General features: G+C 31.9%; 5 protein-coding genes across 5 annotated transcripts in view; 4 read left to right on the forward strand and 1 right to left on the reverse strand.

Annotated features, from left to right (window-relative positions):
* Positions 1–6,829, forward strand: part of LOC106110977 (protein tramtrack, beta isoform) — an 8,846-nt gene extending 2,017 nt beyond the window's left edge. Inside the window, exons 3-4 of the mRNA XM_013292946.1 lie at positions 3–222; positions 997–6,829. Coding sequence (XP_013148400.1) covers positions 3–222; positions 997–1,787 — 1,011 coding nt within the window. The 3' untranslated portion in view covers positions 1,788–6,829. The remainder of the gene's footprint in view (positions 1–2; positions 223–996) is intronic.
* A 399-nt stretch (positions 6,830–7,228) lies between these two features.
* Positions 7,229–7,627, forward strand: LOC106110978 (protein tramtrack, alpha isoform-like). Its single transcript, XM_013292947.1, has one exon. The coding sequence runs from the start codon at positions 7,229–7,231 to the stop codon at positions 7,625–7,627; it is 399 nt and encodes a 132-aa protein (XP_013148401.1).
* A 3,544-nt stretch (positions 7,628–11,171) lies between these two features.
* Positions 11,172–13,368, forward strand: LOC106111124. Its single transcript, XM_013293116.1, has 3 exons — positions 11,172–11,853; positions 11,961–12,194; positions 12,824–13,368. Exons 1-3 carry the CDS (start codon positions 11,532–11,534, stop codon positions 12,979–12,981), a joined length of 714 nt encoding a protein of 237 aa, XP_013148570.1. The 5' UTR covers positions 11,172–11,531; the 3' UTR covers positions 12,982–13,368.
* Positions 13,369–14,748: 1,380 nt separating this feature from the next.
* LOC106111072 (UPF0544 protein C5orf45 homolog) lies at positions 14,749–15,764 on the forward strand. The gene is made up of 2 exons (XM_013293042.1): positions 14,749–14,926; positions 15,007–15,764. Exons 1-2 carry the CDS (start codon positions 14,876–14,878, stop codon positions 15,718–15,720), a joined length of 765 nt encoding a protein of 254 aa, XP_013148496.1. The 5' UTR covers positions 14,749–14,875; the 3' UTR covers positions 15,721–15,764.
* A 385-nt stretch (positions 15,765–16,149) lies between these two features.
* The window catches only part of LOC106111168 (extracellular sulfatase SULF-1 homolog), a 62,198-nt gene continuing 58,713 nt past the window's right edge, over positions 16,150–19,634 (reverse strand). Inside the window, exons 13-18 of the mRNA XM_013293177.1 lie at positions 18,188–19,634; positions 17,997–18,111; positions 17,689–17,908; positions 17,366–17,497; positions 17,193–17,268; positions 16,150–16,904 (exon numbers count right to left, since the gene is read on the reverse strand). Of these exons, the coding sequence (XP_013148631.1) occupies positions 16,823–16,904; positions 17,193–17,268; positions 17,366–17,497; positions 17,689–17,908; positions 17,997–18,111; positions 18,188–19,634 (2,072 nt within the window). The 3' untranslated portion in view covers positions 16,150–16,822. The remainder of the gene's footprint in view (positions 16,905–17,192; positions 17,269–17,365; positions 17,498–17,688; positions 17,909–17,996; positions 18,112–18,187) is intronic.

A 19,634-nucleotide genomic window follows, 5' to 3' on the forward strand; every position in this document is an offset into this window, starting at 1 on the left:
AGTCGGCGTCGCACGCGCCCGCGCACCGGGACCGCGCCGCCGAACAGTTGATCAGGGGCTCACCGGAGATGCTCGAGGTCAAGATGTCCATGGACGGGTTCGGCGCGGAGGAGGGCGCCACGTCGTGCGGTGAGGAGGCGGGCGAGGCGCTCATGATCGACGAGGGCGACGACGCCCACTCCAACGAGGCCCCCACCTCCGGCAAGGACTCTGAGTCTGCAGGTACGTGCTCACACATAATTGAACTAGCTCATATCAGATTTTTGTTATCCTAGTAGTTAAATTTTTATTATTTGAAAATACCAAATTTTAATTATTGTTATTTTTTAAACAAATTGTAAAATGAAAGAAAAGAAAATAGGAACCCCGTGAATATTTTAATTTCGCTTGTCTTTTGTAAATACGTTATAATTTTCCTTTCCATTGACCTAACACCGTTTTTTTGATTTTGTATAAAACGTTTAAAACATAAGAGAAAAGCTAATGGGATATAAGCTTTGATGTTAGGATTTGTATTAAGTGCAAAAGTGAAGTGTATTATTGACTACCTATTTATTTATTTAAAGTTTATTTTGAAGGGGTAAGTGATAATCTATCAAATTATTATTGACGTATACGTACTCGATAAATGCTTATTTCTTCTACGAGTCATCAGTTTAACTATTGCTTGCTTTTCTGCTTTCGGGGAGAGCTATTAGAGGAATGGCCAGGGGCGATTTCGGTGTGGTAATGGTTTGGATAACATAATTTCACTCTATTAACTTCTTAAACATATATATAATACACAAGAAACGGGAAAACGAACAAGGCTTATTCCCAATAGCTTTCCTTCATTCAAAGCATAATTGGAAATATTCTAGTTTACGAACATCCTAATTTTATTTTTGTCCGCGCACGTAACCTCACCCACTATAATATTTCCAAAAATCATTACTTTAAATACGGTTTACTAGCGATTTCATTGAGGAGATAAGAAATTAAATTATAATATTTCAGATATTGAAAAAACAAAAGAGGAGTCGTTTAACCACAATCCGACAAACGGACCGACCCTAAAAGTTGAAAATGGATCCATAAAGCAGGAGCCCGTCTCAGAATCCGCCGACGAATACAACGAGCCCATCGAATATAAATACAATCCGGAAAGAAGCCGCGAAAACTCAAACTCGCAGGAAGGTCCCATAAAAGACATAGAAGACAAAACCAGACAAGGTCGTAATCTAAAGCCAAAGAATAGTAAAAAACTGCTACCCCAAATGTCCAAATTTAGAGCTCGAAACTTATTCAGTCAGCTCTCCGGTCTCTCCAACTTGAATCCAGCTCTAAATAGTTTCGATAAATTTCCCCCCGAAACGGTACTGATGCCGGCGCTCGCAACACAGTTGTTCGCGGCTGAACTCGAGCAGGGCAATCTCAACTTGCCAGCTAACGAAATATCCGATTTATCCCAAACCAACTGGGAACATCGCATTTTCCCTTCCCCTATTAGGAAAAATAACATAGGCAATGTAGGCAGTTATCACGAGGAGACCAATGAATCCGTAAGGGATTATTGCATTAAGGAAGGTGAAAATGTTTTTCGTTGCAAAATTTGCGCGAGGGTGTACACCCACATCAGTAACTTCTGCCGACACTATGTCACGTCCCACAAGAAGGACGTCAAAGTGTTCCCTTGCCCTATTTGCTTCAAAGAGTTCACTCGCAAGGACAATATGATCGCGCACCTCAAAATAATACACAAAAATCAACCGAACGCCGGCGAGCAAATGGCGAAACAAGAGTCTTAATTCCAAACTTATATTCGGCTACTTAAATTCTTTTGGAAGTAAAACAGATCTGATTTACGAAGTAGGATTGTTTTTAAGTAATAGAATTCGATTTAAATATAGCAGCTATAGTAGATTGCAATTGATTAGGCGTTCGAGCTCTAAATTTCACGAATGTATCAATAAGTTTTGTTGATATTTTATGAATAATACGTCGTTTGTTGTTATATTTATGTATTTATATTTGTTTGTTCCATTTGTTTCTGAGTGCTTGACCTCGGGAGATGTTTACGATGGATTCTATGATTTACTTGTTATTTTGCACTCACTTGTTACTTAATTTTATTACTTACAAAAATTTCAGGGTACAAATAAACTTACTCATGGTGATTTTATCGAGCGTAGTCTGTTCGGATTACATGCAATTCTCATTGAACTGAATTAGTTAGTATAGGTTTAGGTGTTACTTTACGAGTATACCAATGGCGCGGCCTTTTTGTAAAATTATACTTAAATATTAATAAGACGCTAAAATTGTAAGCAAGTTGCAGATATCCTAATGAAGAGGCTAAACAATTTACAAAAAGGTTGGGAATGTACGCCAGCGTCTTTACGTAGTGGTGTGGAATGCATTTTCGTTTAACTTGCCTTAATAGTGATCTTAGATGTTAATAAGATAACTTCTCCGAAGTAAAACTCAACACGGGCTATGATAATTTCTAGGTTTTTTTGTTAAGATTAATTTAAAATATTTTATCAATGTTAATATACTTGAATATAGGATTACGAAATATGATTGTAAACATTATATTGTGACAACAAACTTACATTATTCATTAAAAATCTCGGTAAATATTAAATACTTAGTAGATTAGAGTCAGTTCCTCATTATGTATATTGACAGTTTTACAGCTCTGAATAAGCTAAAAATATTTAACTAATCCACGTGCACATCGTAGTGATGTGTAAATGATATATTTATTAATAGAAAAAAAATCTATATATTAAATATCAGTTTCTGTCAAAGACAATATAATAGAGAAAATATATTAGAATTCACAATATAAGGGACAAAGAGATATAAACTATAAAATATTCTATTTAATTTTAATGATTTAGTAAAAAAAAATACATATTTTTCCGGGGATAAAATCGAGAGAGGTATAAATGATATTGTATATATTTGTAACGGTACCACATTGTGTTGTCATGTGATTGAGGGAGGTGCTTTGAAAAAAAAAATATATTACTGGAACCATGAGATGATTTGTAAATTCTATTTTATTAGTAAACGGAACACCTTAATAGTAAGGAGATGTACTTATAATGTTTTATTTAATTAATAGAAAATGTAGTCTTCCATATCTTATAGTATCACATTATCGAATACGGAATATCAGTTATACCCTTGTTATGAGAAAAATCTATTTCGATTAGTACAACATGTTTATGTTGATCCAAAATATAAATGTTTCCAACTTAGGAGCGGAGGGAACGCTTGCCTATTAGTGTGCCTTTACTTGTAATAAAATAAGTTAATTCACTATGACTACTAGTTGACTAAGAAATTCAAAGAATATTATGTATAATTATTTATTTTCATTATTCAGAGTTTACAAATCTACTTTAAGAAGCTTCCTTAGTAATAGTAACCTTTAGGCCCGGGTAGTTAAACGTAACAAGGAATATACGTAAGAACATCATCTCATGTTCCCCTTTTCTTGGAAATTAGAGACGAACTGTAAATTAACTACAAAAAATATACAAGATTCTAAGGCTTTCGAGGCCGAATAATCAAAATGAAGACTGTAAAAATCATTATAAAAACGAATTTATTGTACCTACCTTTCATAAACTTTATATGAAATTTATCTCGAAAATTCGTTGGGTACTTAAAATGGAGGGAAAATATATTTAATTTAGAGGTGAGGCTATAAAAGGGAAAGAGGATATTAATAGTCAATTTAGCCAGTGCCTAAGCCTGCCTTTTAGAAAATTGAAGACATTTTAATCATTTTTGATTCCGATACAGATGTATCCGGTGTTCCTTTGATTTGTAGATAATGGCTATAACACTTTATTTATAAACGACAGAGTTATATAATAATTTTAATAAACAAACAACATTATTTATTGTTAAAAGCTATATCATCGATTGGTGCTAAATTAAACTTAAGAAAAAATGTCACATTTGATGTGACATTAAAAATATATTGTCCCTAATATATTACATTATATATTATTTGTTAAATTGTTATTTTAAATATTGTAAGTTCCATTTCTGTAGAGGCAAATATTACGAAGTGGAAATTAATTTGCAGTTCAAACTTACAAAGCTATAAAACTGGTTAATCCATATTAAATACAGAGATAATATAAAATAATATATTGCATCATCATATGTAGAATATATAATATTGTTGGCTCTTCACAGATATTTATTTATTGTTTATAGCTAGAGGAATACACATATTTCAGTGTTACTATTATCAGAATTTCTTAACTATTTAAAATATGAATGTATATTTTTTTTCTTCAAGATAATATCTGTATGACAGTGCTTAGAGAGTTGTTAATATTAATTTGTAAATCGTTATTCGATTTCTCTACTCTCAATAAGTAATTAGAAATGTAGCGCTACAAGTTTGAAAAAGGGTTATAGAATTTTAAAGAATGATCTTTAGATGCTCTTAATTGTAGATACAATAGATAATTGATTTGTTAAGCAATTCGAGAAATTAATGGGGCCAATTTTGTGCCCGAGTCGATAAAGTTTATTCCATAATTATTGTATTAAAAATTCGTTTCTAGCGTCAATAGTGATCGGAAAATAATTTGACTTAACAGTTATGATGAAAAAAATCTTGGTTAGAATGTATTTAAATGGACCAATTGTCCTTAATTCACAGAAAAAATATGAAAAACCATGAAAATGTTATTAAAATATTTCCCGTTCACTATAATACAAAACAGTTATAATAAAAAGTTATTTAAAATGTACTGCCTTAAATCATCTCAATTAAATCTTGCCTTATATTATACCTGAATAAATATTAAAAGAAAAAAATCAGGCAGTAAATTTTGAGTAACTTGTAGATAATTTTCGGCTCAGTGCCTCAATGTAGTTTAAATATGATCAATGCATTAAAATTTTACCTCTCATAAGCAAAACCAATAGCTCTATTTAAAAAATATTTATCTTCAAATAAACAGACGATATTATATTATATTGATAGTCTATAGCCAAGTTGAATCCATATCTTTTTTGGTTATGCACTTAGGCAATAGAAAATGCAAAAGTAATATAGCAAGGACTAGTATGGTTACATGACATAGAATTATTTGTTCATGAAAAATTCATCGTTATACAATAAGGTGTTAATTACTATTTTTAGAATCTTTAAAGAGAATAATAAAAGTTACAGCAAAACTAGAAAATCTTTTGAATTCGTTATGTTATGTTTCAAATTGTTATAATTTTATTTTTACCTCTTTTTGTTTTTGTATCTTATTACGACATGAGGTCGTATAAGAATTTGGCGAATGTGAGCCAAAAACAACAATTAATTTTATGACTTAATTCTTTTAAGATATATTTTCAGCGTTGTAGGAAAATTGTCTAGAGTTTAAATGCAATTATTTATCATTTTAGTTCCACAAATCGATTGAAATATGCGCGTTATTTGAAGATACTTTAACCGTGGATGTTCACTAACGATACAGCATAAAAAAGATATATTGTCATCGCTTTGATTCTCTTTTTAAAAACAGATACTGTCATTCTTCATTTGTTTCTGCAGTGTAAACCCACGGTTAAGAAGAAAAAACTACATCGAAGTGTCACATTTGTAAACAAAGTTCTAAGGTGATAAACGCAACGACGATGCTATTTTTGACTTTATAAAAAAATATACATTACTATAACATATATTTTAATTGTTAAAGTAGCAAAGTAACAACACGGGTTATTAGTAAAGATTAGAATAAGTATTTATATTATAATTTAGTTTTAAATTGTGTTGTTAACAATGGAGTGAATTTTCTAAAGTGTAGAAAATGTGTAGTCAGGAAGTGAGGACTGATCAGGTAGGTATGACACTGTCCACGTGTCCTAGCGGTGTGGTTAGAGCTAGATTTATGTTTAACAATATGCTTTCTATGTTGCTCAAAATGACGCTATGCGAGAACAAAGTATTTTTGGTTCAGTACAAAATATTGCTTTTGTGATTTTTATTTTACTATTAAAGTTTTTTTTTTCTTTGTTACGATCTGTAGATTATGAGGCTTTATATCTTTAAATTCTTGTTAATTGTTTTGATTTCTATTTTTTTTCTCTACATACTTATATTTACTTTAATTATCTTGTTATGTTTTAATTATGATTCGGAATGCAGCTACAAATGTTTTATATCGATTTTCAACTTAACAACCCACCTTTTGTGATCTTAAGAAGCTAAGAGAGCTGAAGCGTTATTATTTAATTACGTACCAACAGGTACTACCGAACTTGCCGAAATAGTTCCAAATGCAATCACTTGAGTCCTATTATTTAACATAGTTAGAAACTTCTTTTTTGTTAGATTTTTTTTATTTATTATTTAGCAATACGATTATTTTTTAAATAGTTTAATTAAGAGGTTTGACTTTGCAGCAGTTTGACATATTTCTAAATATACATTTGTTTAAAATTCACTGCCTAGATTTGTATAATAAATTAGATTGCACAGAACATGCAGTGTAGAAAATGAAAACGTTTCTTCTTTTCAATTCGACATTTTGTTTCCTTAGTTTTATATATTTTATTTTAGGATTCATTGCATGGATGAATTTGTTTCTCAGCATCTATAAAATTGTTTTTTTTTGTATAAAGTGAATGTTCTTGGTGCTATTTGGGACATACTGTATGTCTCGTACTTGTAACAAACGGTTGAGCCGTGTGTACGGCGGCAGGCGGCCGAGCGACAGGTTCATCCATGAAGTAGTTCCATTATTGTCTCCTTCTTTATCATGGTGTAGTAAATTTCCTCATTCACTTTGAACAAATAAATAATTATTATATTTTCGTCTTTTGTTTTTTTTTACCCACTTTTATTAGTTAATTTACCTTTTATTTACTTTAAAGTAGATGCCAGAATGTACGTATCACTTAGAAAGCTATTTATGTTAATGTTGCTTAAAATGCGAATAAGTAATGCATTCCTCAACTGATTTCAGGACGTGGCACACCCGATCTTGACAGCAAAGATTTGAAGTACGCACAATCGCCAGGACACGACGCACACGGAAAGATACGGATAAATCCTGCAACGCAGCACGCGTCTACCTCCACCGAATACCAGAGCGATTCATTAAATAACAATTTACAATCTGGCGGTAGTCAGATGCAACGGCCGGTGGCAAGAAGAAGGTTACGGAGGAGAGCGAATTCTGCTTCTAACGACCCTGCGGAACAGCTCACGGAAATGTCGGTCCGAGGCCTCAATTTGTTCCGATACGCCTCAGTAAACGAAGGCGTGTATCAGTGCATTGAATGTGCGAAAGAGAACATACAGAAGACGTTTAAAAACAAGTATTCATTCCAACGGCACGCGTTCCTTTACCACGAGGGGCAGCAGCGGAAAGTTTTTCCATGCCCAGTGTGCTGTAAGGAGTTCTCGAGGCCCGACAAGATGAAAAACCACATGAAGACGACGCACGATTGCTACGTTCCTAAGGACTGTGTGTATCCATCGAACGCATTTTTCATGATGCCGGGGATGGAGGGCCAGCTGCCACCCGGGATCAAGCTGGAGGCTATCGGGTCAGCCTCCCCCCGGGGCTCGACGCCCTCGCATTCGTCCCCCGATCCTACCCAAGTTTGAAATTAACGTTTCAGAAATACCACCTTTCCTCGTCCGAATCTGAAAGGTCCTATTTGAAGTGCCTTTATGTTTTACAAAGTTATTTATACAAAGAGCGCTGACATCTAAGAAAAATATATTGTAATAACTACACATACGTACGTACGTAGTACATGTTTACAGAAGGATTTTGTCCTCTTTATACAAGAGATTTAATGTGGAAGGAACTGTGTTCTAGATGTCAGAGCTCAATGTATAAAAATCAGTATATGTAGATATTTTAAAGACTATTTTCTTCTAATAAGTTTTCTATATAGTTATAAGAAATTCGTCAATTTGATAGACATAATATTTGTTCTATTTTTGGAGTAAAATTTTGTACGTACACATTTTATCGTACGAGAAATATATTTCCAATGATACTGTTATGCATTTAAAATCTAATATCTGTTACATAGAGTTCATAATGTTAAACTTGTTTAAAGAGTATGGTTGTGCAAATATTAGACAATAAATATGCAATACAATAATGGAGGCCAGTTACGCGGTTATTGCAGCGTTAGAAATTTAATATTATACGGAAAGAAAGGGACTTTAGTCGTAGGTGTTGTGAGTGTTCAAAAGTGCCTTCCATTTATACAATTATATAAAGTAGTTTTTGAGTCTCAGGACATTTTATTAATTCAGACAAACGTGTCGGAATTTAAGTCTTTTACCTACGGACCACAAGATGCATTAAAAAATTACGGGATATTGGTTCGATGCCTACTTTTTTGGCGTTTTTATTTCCATAGTTCCGACCTTTTTAAGCTACCCGTGAGTTTAACTGAACACCTTCAGAAAAACATACAAAAATACAAAGGATTATGTTTTTTGCAGGTGTTTCTCAACGCAGAGAACTCCGACCAAAGACTGTAAACTCCTTTTGTCTCCACATTCTAAATTGGGAACTAAACCCTATCCCTCGGTTTATTAGCCGTCTCATATACATAATAAGATTGTGTTCTTTGCGATAAAATTTCGCTTGCACATATAAGTATAGTTATTATATGTTAAATTTTAACCGTCTGTTCTAATTAAAGACTTTAACATAGATTTTTAAATATACGATTTATTAGTGAGTCTATTGTTATATATACCTATATATTATAAAATATAAAATGATGTCATTCATTAGAATTTATCCATCTCTTTCTAGGTTCACCTCTACCGGTAGACCTAGAAAGAGATGGATGGATTCCTTGAAAGGTGACATGATCAAGAAGGGAGTGATGACAGATGACGGATGATAGAGTTATTTGGAGGACGAAAACCTTTTGCGCTGACCCTACGGGAGTAGGATAAGGGGAATGATGATGTTGTTATTACTTAGAAATATCAGAATGGTAACGTAAAATATAATAGTGCCATAGCACATTTATTCGTATTAATGAATGTTTCCAATCAATAATTCTTCATATTATAGTATAGTTTTAGCAATGTTCAAGCGTAAGCTAGAACAGAGAAACGACAATCAGCAGTTCTTCCATTGATAAGGGGTATAATATTTGTTAGTTAATGTTACTAAACTCCGCGTTAGTTTTAAGTTATCGTTCGAAGTTAATACATCTCCATTTAGGAGTTAGTTTCGAGAAAGTTAAAAAAAATAATTGGTGAGCAATTTATTTAGTGTTGAAATATAATTATAGATTATAATTGTATCTACTTAAATATATAATTGGTTATGTAATTCGAATTAATTTACGTGTTTGAAATTTGAACGCACAAATAAGGTCTTCGTTAAGTTTATATAGGGTCGTTAGGTTTCAGTTTGTACATAGTGTAAGGGTAACACTTGAGTTATTATAGATTTATTTTCGCCATTAAGGTATTAACAATTGCAGTGTGATTTATTTAGATTATATAACGGCGCCAGTCTGTCGCACAAAATAATTCGTAACTAAACCTCTTATATACGGATATGTTAATTTCTCATTTTCGGTTTTTTATTTTCGCTATTTTATCTGCATCCTGACGAAGAGATGCAGCTGTGAATTTGTTTATTTTCTCCTTTTTTTTGTAGTATTTTATTTTGTGATATTAGTGCTAACTAAGTTAGCGTTTCATATGTTCATTGTTAAATCATTTTTAATTATTTCTTTTTCCTTTCTAACCACACGCTGCAAGGCAGCTTATTTAAAATTATAGTTTTATATATTTGAAAGAATTCACATGAGTATTATAGATTATAAAACATCGTATTTTTGAGCTCTAAATATGTTGATTCTCTATAACAATATTCATACACATTTAGAACATCCTGTGTATTAGATTTATTACATATCTTTTTACATTTAAGTTTTGCAATTCAATTTAAGACTACTTCAGTGACATTAATGACTTTATTTGCATATTCCTCTATTAAATTGCTTTTTTTTATTTTATTTTAAATGAGTTTTGCTTTATTATAAAAGATATGAATTTTATTATGTATGTTACAAGTACATATTGATGTATATTTTCTATTCTAAACGTATAACAAATTTAATTCAATAATCCTTCACAATTAAGCAAGTATGTGCAATGTTATATTCAACTGTTGTTTATTTTTCTATATTCTATTACTATAGGTAACAAGTAAATACAGATCAAATATTTTTATGCTATATAACTCAGTTTTCATTATTCCAGCCCAATCCAATCCAGCGCTGGATAACAACTGGGAAATGTATACACACACAGGCACTTCCAGTGTAAGTTTACATTTTACAAGTTCTAATCCAGCACTGGCTTCGATCTTTGGATTGGAATAATTTAAACTAGGCATTAAGCTTCACATTTAGTTCGTTTAATCATGGATTTCCACCGTCGAAAGTTATAAAAAACGTTACATTTTATCCCTTAAAATGTCTTTGTAAATTCTGAGATAAGGGAAATTACGCGAATTTTTCGGCCGTGGAAACCCATGTTTAGTTTTTAATTTTCGATTATTTTGTTATGTTTTAATTAGCTTTGCATTTTTCCCTTATGTTTTTTCAATTTTGAAACTTACCTACTTCTTCTAAAGTTTATCTTCGATGTAAAAAAATATGGTCAACTACTATAAAATAATGTAAAAAGAAAAAAATATATGTAGTAATATTTTTCATTTCAATGTTTTAATTTTATATAGTAGATACACATCTATTGAATTTTATACTTCTTTTTTTAATATGTCAAAAATTATAAGTTTGTCGAATAAGTAACAATTATTAACTAGCACGTTTTTATGGTTTATTATTCATTTAATCTTTTGTTCGTAGCAAACAGTAAAGCTTTAACATTTGATGTAAACTACGCAAAAGATTATTTTTATTGTAACAAAAAAATAAGTAGGTATATAAGGGAACGAACTTTACCAGCGTATTAAATATTAATAAAGAAACGTGTACACTGCAAATAATAATTCTTATAAAATAAAAAACATTAAAGACTAAATTTTTGTTTAAATTTATTCACCTGGTACAGAGTTTTATATGATTTTGAATTTTTTCGTTTGTATGATCTAGAAATAAAGAAAAAGCTGTTGAGAAAACTAAGTAGGTAATAAGACAGATGTTAAGGTAAGCTTTGTTATTTTTAAACCTAAAAATTTCCAAGTAACTTTTTTCACATCTGTTCCCGTGGAGGACTAATATGCTTAAAATGTCGAGAACGAAAATATTAAATTAACCTAAAACGCTAAATTTCATTTTAAAATTAATTTTTGTTAACCGGGAGTTTAACTTCTACAATAGTTTTCCTCCTTTCGCTTGCCTTTAATTGTAATTGATTTTTAGATCCAGTATATCACTACACCTACGAAGATGATGGAGAGGGTAATTCTGTGCCAGTCATCACATTGGAGGTCATCTCTAATTACACACAAACCGATCCTACCCAAGAGTATCCCGAAGTACCAGATCTAATGTTAAGTGAAGCTCAAATGATAGAATCACAAGACGCGACATGTCCGCAGTATGAGAATTCATGTAGCCAAATGGAGCCGGTTAAAAATGACAATGAGAACCAAGAACAAGAACAATTTAACAGCTCTAAATTGAGAGCGAATTTTCTGGAGTACGTGACAAGAAATGATGGGAGTGTACTATGCAAGTTATGTGGGGAGATCTTACAAAGTAGAACGCATTGGTACAGGCATAAATACAAAGCACATGCTGCACCGCCCCTGAATCCGGCGCCACTATTTCAATGTGAACAGTGTCTTGTATTCTTCAAGAGTAGGAAAGGTACGTAGCTGTTTTAGAAGTATTGCTTTATTATTTGCAAGGTTTTTCAATATATTAGGTGGTCTCTCTGTGTAAATAAAAAAATATAAACATGCGTGAAATTTCAGGGTACATAGGTCACCTAGCTAGCAGACATAGTGAAGTTCTAGCAGATTCAAGTCCGGTTTTAACGAACTCACAAGCAGAAGAACTTGCCAAACAAACACAAACGCAAGCCGAGGTACGAGATGATACGGATCCAGAACTAGCTATACCCAAAACGAGTGTGCCCAATTATCAGTCTATCGACAAACAAGCGACAAAAACTATAGAGACAAAACGAAATTACAGGAATACTAAAGGTACTTATCTTCTTCTTAATCTTACTAATGTAGTAACTGCGAAAGTTTAGATAGATGGATGAATGTTTGTTAGAGTTTATAGGCTAAACTGCTGAACAGATGTCGGTGAAATTTGGCATTTATGTAGAGGATAGTGTGGAAGAAGACATAGGTTACTTCCTTCTGTTATTTTTTAATTATGGAATTGCGCGCGAAAGCTAGTCATTACAAAATATTCAGTGTGAATATACCCAAATTGTGCAAGAAAATCCTGTATCGAACAGCTTTTCAGAGACTTATAGTTCAGGATAATACGTATACAACGTAACGTAAACATTAGTTTAAGTTTACTATGTGGACGACTATGTTTGTTGTCCGCAACACTCGCATTTTATCTTTGTTTTTTTTTTCAATGAGAATTAGACTGTGTAATTGAACAACTTTTTGCACACTAACATAGATAATATGTTTTTTAGTCTAGATAACTTCGTCATTGACATCTGTCAGAGCAACGTATCTAGTGATGTGAACCAGCAAATAAAAATGATAGCCGTTTAAGATAAACAATATTAAAAGAATTAATATTTTAATAGACTGTCGCTTTTTAGGTGTTTGAATTGTTGTTTTATGGTAAATGTCACATATTCCAGATCAGGAAAATCAAGCAGATTGGGAAGAGCGTCGTACCCGAGAGGAGAAACTCGTTGCCGATATTATAGACCGTGTGCGGAGGGAGTGCGAGGCGCAGGGCTCCGGCGGACCGGCGCGGCGCGGTTACACGCGGCGTACCACCGTCATGAACACGTAATTCCCACAAAGCGACACGTCAATGTTAATGTAATGTCAAAAGTTCCTCTGAATTGTCTACAAAAACTTTTTAGGTCTTACAAGGCCGCTAAAGCTCATCGTTCGTGCCAAGTCTTTTGGTATATTTATTTGCCATTTTATTGAAGTGCCAAGTTATTAATCTTTGTATTTGTATAAGAAATTGTAAATAGTTATTTATGTATTACTGTTAATTAGCTATATTTGACGTTGTCAATACTTTTTTTAAGCGTCGTTTTGTTATATTGGTGATAATTTTTGACGAAATTTTACGCTCACACTGAGATGTTGTTGATTTTTTCTAATGTTTTGTTAATTTATTTTTCTATTTAAATTATACTATAGTTTATAATTGCTATAAAATATTTTTATGGTGTAAACAAAATTTTACCTAGCTCTTGATAAAATTATTTTTAATGTCAAGAGCCAAGTATAATATTACATTTAAGTACCCAAGAACAAATAGTGCTGCAGCAGATAGTGCTGTCGCATTAAATACAACACGTAGATATATACCTAGGTTCATTTTATTCTTCTTAAGTACCTATTGTCTTTTAAGCTCAATATATACTCTTAACTCTAGTCTATAATACAAATTGTTTCTTACACTGTTTTTAAAATGTAACGTATAATAACTCTTCCATCTTTAATTAAATCATTGTGCCAATAATGTGTCGTGATAGTAACCGTTGTCATAGTAATTTTATGTTTTTACCAATTTCTTTACTTAGTTTGGAAACTAATTGATATGTTTTCCGTTTTTAGAATTGTTTCTAAACGTACAAAATATTACTTTTTTGTATATATGCAATGTTATCCTGTCACTACAAATGTTCTGTAACAATTACCGTTGTTATAAAATGAATGTGTAAGTAATTTAGGCGAATGCGTGGAAAAGTATTTTTTTAATGGATTTGTGATTCAGATTGATAAATAATAGTTTATTAAACAAATACATAAAACGTGAGTATGCAAAATTGGACACGTATAGCGAACTAATTAGAAGTTTACAATTTCGGTCCTATGATATTCAAAACAAGCTTTTACGTATTCGTGATATTATATTAATACGATAGAAAATATTTTTTTTAGTTTCGTGTAAGCGTAATGCTAATAATAAAAATTATTGATCGTAAATGGCTGATCAAAATTCTGTCCTACAAAAATCTACATAGATATAAGAATGAATTGTGAGACTGGTATTACATATTTAATATTGTTGAATATGTAATTTAATTTAGGTATTTTTGCATTTGTGTTATACACTTTATTTTTTGTATTTATGTAAATAAAAATCGAAGTACGCCCATTTACAATAATCAAAAAATATTATTTAATTCTAATAGTAAATTGTTCGGCGTTAATAATTATTATATGTGTAATATTTTATCTGTGTATCAAGACAGACGCTGGCAACAAATAAAAATATAATTATTTAGCAGGTCTTTTCCATTGCCACTACCCGTTGTTTGATTCTTCATTTGAAGCCTTTCTTGTGGCTCTTACCTAATTCACGTTTTTAGACCATTCTTGACAAATCTATTCTAAGCTTTTTAATTGGATCCCATATACTTTGTATTCATATAATGTAAATTAATTTATGTCGAATGCTTGTAAAAAATGAAAAAATACGTTTAAAAACTCTCTGAAGCCTATATGTCCTACATTGTCGTTTTTTAATTAAAATAAAGAAATGAATATACTTACGCGTTAAAAAGGTTGTACACACACCACTAGTGTCAATGTCAAATAGAAGTAGTCAGTGTCATTTGGTAAACAAATAATAAAACCTTTAAATATTAAATTAATTTAGCGTCACGTATGTATTAAGTATTTATGAAAAAGAAATACAGTTACCATCAGTTCAAGAGTTGAAGATGCCCCAACTATTTCAAGTGTTAAGATGTTATAAATGTTTAGTTTTTCAAGTGAGTTTAGTCTTAATTTGTGATTTGTCGTAATTCTATTTTAAGTTTTCTTTGAATTAATTTTTGAAACAATGCTTTAGATACATCAAACGAAGAAGTCAAATAAATGGCAATGCAAAATGTGTGGTGAGAAACAATCTATTAAACGTCATTACGGGATTGGTAATAGTAAAGAATGTAGACTTCACGTTCAGAAATTAAATACATTAAGAGGAGAAATAGAGGACGAAAAATTAAATAGCGTTAATTCAGATGACAATAATTCAAATTCTGAAGAAGAGATAATAGAAAGAAATATAGTTAAAAATGAAATAAGGACTAAAAGTAAATGGTCTACATATATAGAGAATGAGGCAGAACAGGTAAATGAGCCTTTGTATTTAGGTAATAATGAAGTTTGTTTAGGAATTCCTAGTAAACATACTAAAGCTGTTAAGAGGAAAAAAGTTATTCCTACAAATAAAGAAAATATGATAAGTTTTAGAGCCCCTTATAAATGTGAATCTGAGAACACCACAATGGCCTTTGCTCAAAAGTTGGTAGAATCTGTAAATTCTGTAGATGATAAATCAAATATCATAATTTCAAATGAAACAACACATCCATATAAAACAGTATCTAGTTATAAAGAAAAAAGTTTTGAGAAGCCGAAGGTTCATAAAAATTCAAAATGGGCACAATTTGTTGAAAGTGATGATTTTGCAGAAAATGAATGTCAAAATACTTCAACAGATACAAAAAAGTTGTTTCAATTGTGTGCTGATACTGATCTTGATGATGTGCTGAACATTTAGTTTTTTGTAATATATCTTTTCTATCTATTAATAAAACTATTGAAATAAAACTGTTTATTCAATAGAAAATACAGTTTCTATAATTTCAGGACATTGGAGTACATTTAATAATCAAAGAGATAATTACATTTTTAAGTAATAAAAGGATAGATTTTGGCATAAAAAAAACACTCTTAATTTAAAATTAATCAATGATAAGTTTTAATACTAAAGAATAAAATATGGTATTGTAAAAGACCAGGAAAAATAATTCTGTTCACTTTTTTCTATTCTATGCCTATATTCCACAGGAGAGACTTCTTAGTAGAGACAAGCGCGGAGGTGCTTCTTTTAATATTTCCCATTGTAGCAGTGTTACCATAATCGATGTGTATTTGTGCACATATTTGCTATTTAATATTCTCCTTAATATTAATAAAACTCGGGTAATTATCACAATGGCAACAGTTTAATATCACTTCTTTATTTCTAATAGACAAAGATGGGTACAGACAGATATTTTATTCTCATTACAAAGTTTGATTACATTTTTTTTCGTTGAATTAACCACATTTTTTAAATCTGAACTTTAATAAATTTCCATTTAAAAAAAATGTAATAAAAACCGGAAACTTACAAAGTATAAAGATTAGTATATTTATATGATAAATATTTAGCAAATTCTTGTGGTTTGTACAGTTCCATATTACTTAAGCATTTAGATAATACTTCAGGCAGTGATTTAACTTCTTAATTTATATAAATCTAGAATATTAGGCCTCTAAATAGTACCTATTTAATAACAGTATCTACTTTCAAACAATACATTTAGGCACGGGAGAGTAAGTAACTATAAACATTTAGAGCCTAGTCATCTATTGAAAAGTCATTACGAACATTGAATAAGAGTTGAAGAACGATTACAACAGGAAGCCCTACTAGATTCGATGTAATTTTTTATAACCTCTACTAAACATTCGTCGTATATTAAAAACATTTTAATGTTTTCACATTGAATACTACAAAATATCGTTAAAAATTAAATTACGATAACGGCTACGGGGTTCGAAACCCCCAAATCGATAAAATCAATGTGTCAATCACATAATTCACTATAAACAGACTAGAACACCATCGTGTGACGACGACGATGCAGCTCTCTCGCTCTTGCATATCGACGACCGTAACCGCTCCAACGCCATGCTCTGGTAAAATTCACACAGATGAAAACCCTATTTGTTAGTAATAATAAAAACCAACTGTCGATATCTACGACATTCGAGGAGTCAGAAGGATATTAATCAAATAAAACTTCTTTGGTCAAAAAGATCTACATTGGATCCAATATGGTGACCAAGTTGATGCCCGATTTACATTATTTCAGTAAAGTGAGTCAGAATTGGCTCTGCATTATAAGTGGAATGGTGTTGTATCCAGTATGTGTAAATCGGGCATGTCGGCCAAAAATTAATGGTATAAAATGTCAGATTTACCTTTCATTATATCCTAGAGGTTCACCTCTATACAGATGTTGATCATCCAATCGTCTGTTTATTTCTTCGCTACTTCCTAAAATTAATAACATCAAAATTCAATATTAGAATTATTCGTTCGTCCTTACTACATTCATTATAATTTGTTAACAAATTGTAGTTGAGAATCTTACCGGTTGGATTTGAGTGGGAAAACCGTCTGCAAGATGGCCCCCGACAAGTTAGGAGCTGCTGCAATTGATTGTGGAAATAATCCCTTTCAGATTGCGTCAGGTACTTCACTCTATTCTGAGTCTCAAAAGGATCTAAACGATAATAAAAAAAATGGTAAACATATTTCATTTTTTTTTATAAAATGTTGTTTTTATAAAATTAAAGCCCTCCAGTAGCCATACAATAATTAAATATTATTGGCCATAAAATTTTATAAAATAAATCGACTGTTACATAAATTATTGTCAGAGATTTTCAAACTCTTTATGAAATGTAAACTTACCAATACGTAGGTTGTAGTAAGTTACGAGTCCGGTAACAAATTCGCAGTAGAGGAGATTGTGTGTAGCGTTAATGGTTCTCACACAATTATATGTGTTGTTGGATGAACTCATGCAGAAACAAAACGGTCCCGCGGTCCAAAGCGGTGCAGTTCTCCAATGCTCGTTGTCGTGTCTAAAGCAATTCATGCGCTCCGATTCGCAGAGCCTCTCCAATTCCGCCTGCAAATTGTTTAATAATCATTGGATAAGTTAAACTGTTTTCATTAGACTCTGTATATTTTCAGTACAACACTGTGGGACATAATACCTTCTTCTTAGCTTTCCTTAGTTTCTTGCGCAATCTCTGTTCTTTTAACTTCCTTCTTTCTTCTCTTGCTTTTTGAGCTGCTTCTATATAAGCGTGTCCCGGACCTCTTGGCTTCCTAAATAATAAATTACTTAGATTAAAGAGATCTTTAAAGATAAAACGAATGTATTCTGGAATTTAAATAGACGTACCGATTCTCTTCACAGTAACAAACATGTTTATCTTCATTTTCAATAAACAAGGGGTGAAGTCTTCTTTGGAAAATGTCCGTTGGTTTACTAAAAACGCCCAAATCAGCACCAGCTTGGTTAGGATTCCTTTGCTCGTATTCAGACGCATCGAATCTTGTCGGTCCTAAACTCGGAGACGCAGTTGTATCGTATTTTATTGTAGGTTTGCTTGTAGACGTTGAAGCTACAGTCGATATGCTATCGAAAGTAAAAATATTCGTGAATTTGGGGGTAGTTGAAAGTTTATCGATTGCATCATATAGACGTGAAGTATCTGGTGTACGAACAGATGAACCGACATCTATAATATATTCGTCTATTTTTTGTTTTGTCGTGGAAGTAAATACTGGTTTTAAATACTCTGTTGTAGTTATGTCATCTAATATCGTAGGTAGACTATGTAAAGTTGTTTGGTCGTCAACTCGGTTTTGATCAAAGTAATTCTTTTCTATGATAATCGTTGTAATCTGAGGTTTAGGCAATTCTGTATTATTTGCTTCTGCTCCGTCATCTGACATATTTAATTCATACCGTAATGTAGTCGCCTCTGTAGTGGTTGGTTCATTTTTAAGTTGAGAACTGAATATATTTTCTTTGGTTACAGAATTAACAGTTGAAACTGTGTAACCATTAGGTTGCTTAAATTTTTTGTCTAGTGTATTATTTCTATGTTTAAATTTCATTCTGTGAAGCTTCGTTTTCCTCAATTGATCTTTAGATGTTGTTTCATGCGTAGTATTTCTACTACGTAAATGATGATTTTGATTAGCATAATGTGGAACAACAGTTTGCAAATCAATCATTGGTTTGCTTGTTTTTAAGTGTCTTTTTATCTCTTTTAAGTCTTCAAGCTTCGTCCGTAGTTGTCGTATTTGATCTTCTAGGCTCAGCCTGTTAGTATGCCAGGCTTTTAAGTCATTATAGATTATTTGTGAACAATTCACAGTTCCGTCTTTTTCTATTTTACATTCTAAAGATGATTCATTAGTCTCTAAGACGTCGTTCTTTTGTTTATGCTTATTATGATTTAAATGCTGAGCTCTCCGTTTTATTCTCTTATGATCTATATTTTCTTTGGTACGTTCATAAGCTTCAATATATGCCTCCGTTTGCTTGATCAGTTCGTCCACTCTATCTTTGACGCTCTTATTTTCTACTTCATTAAATGGCTCATTCAGGAATCTCAAATGTCCAATACTGGGATTTTCTTCCAGAATACTTTCAACAGTATTTGGTTCAAAGACATCATTATCGATTGATCTACGATTGCGAGTTGTATTTTCTTTTTGACTTTCACTCGGTCGCCTTAAGATTGTTCCGTCTGTTTCCAGTCTTGTATAAACGAGTCCACTTGGAGTAAAACATGCGCATTTCTTTGTGCTCATTTTCGGCTGCGGAGCGTTTATTT

The sequence above is a fragment of the Papilio polytes genome, unplaced genomic scaffold (assembly GCF_000836215.1).
Source record: "Papilio polytes unplaced genomic scaffold, Ppol_1.0 DF824180.1, whole genome shotgun sequence".
NCBI lineage: Eukaryota > Metazoa > Arthropoda > Insecta > Lepidoptera > Papilionidae > Papilio > Papilio polytes.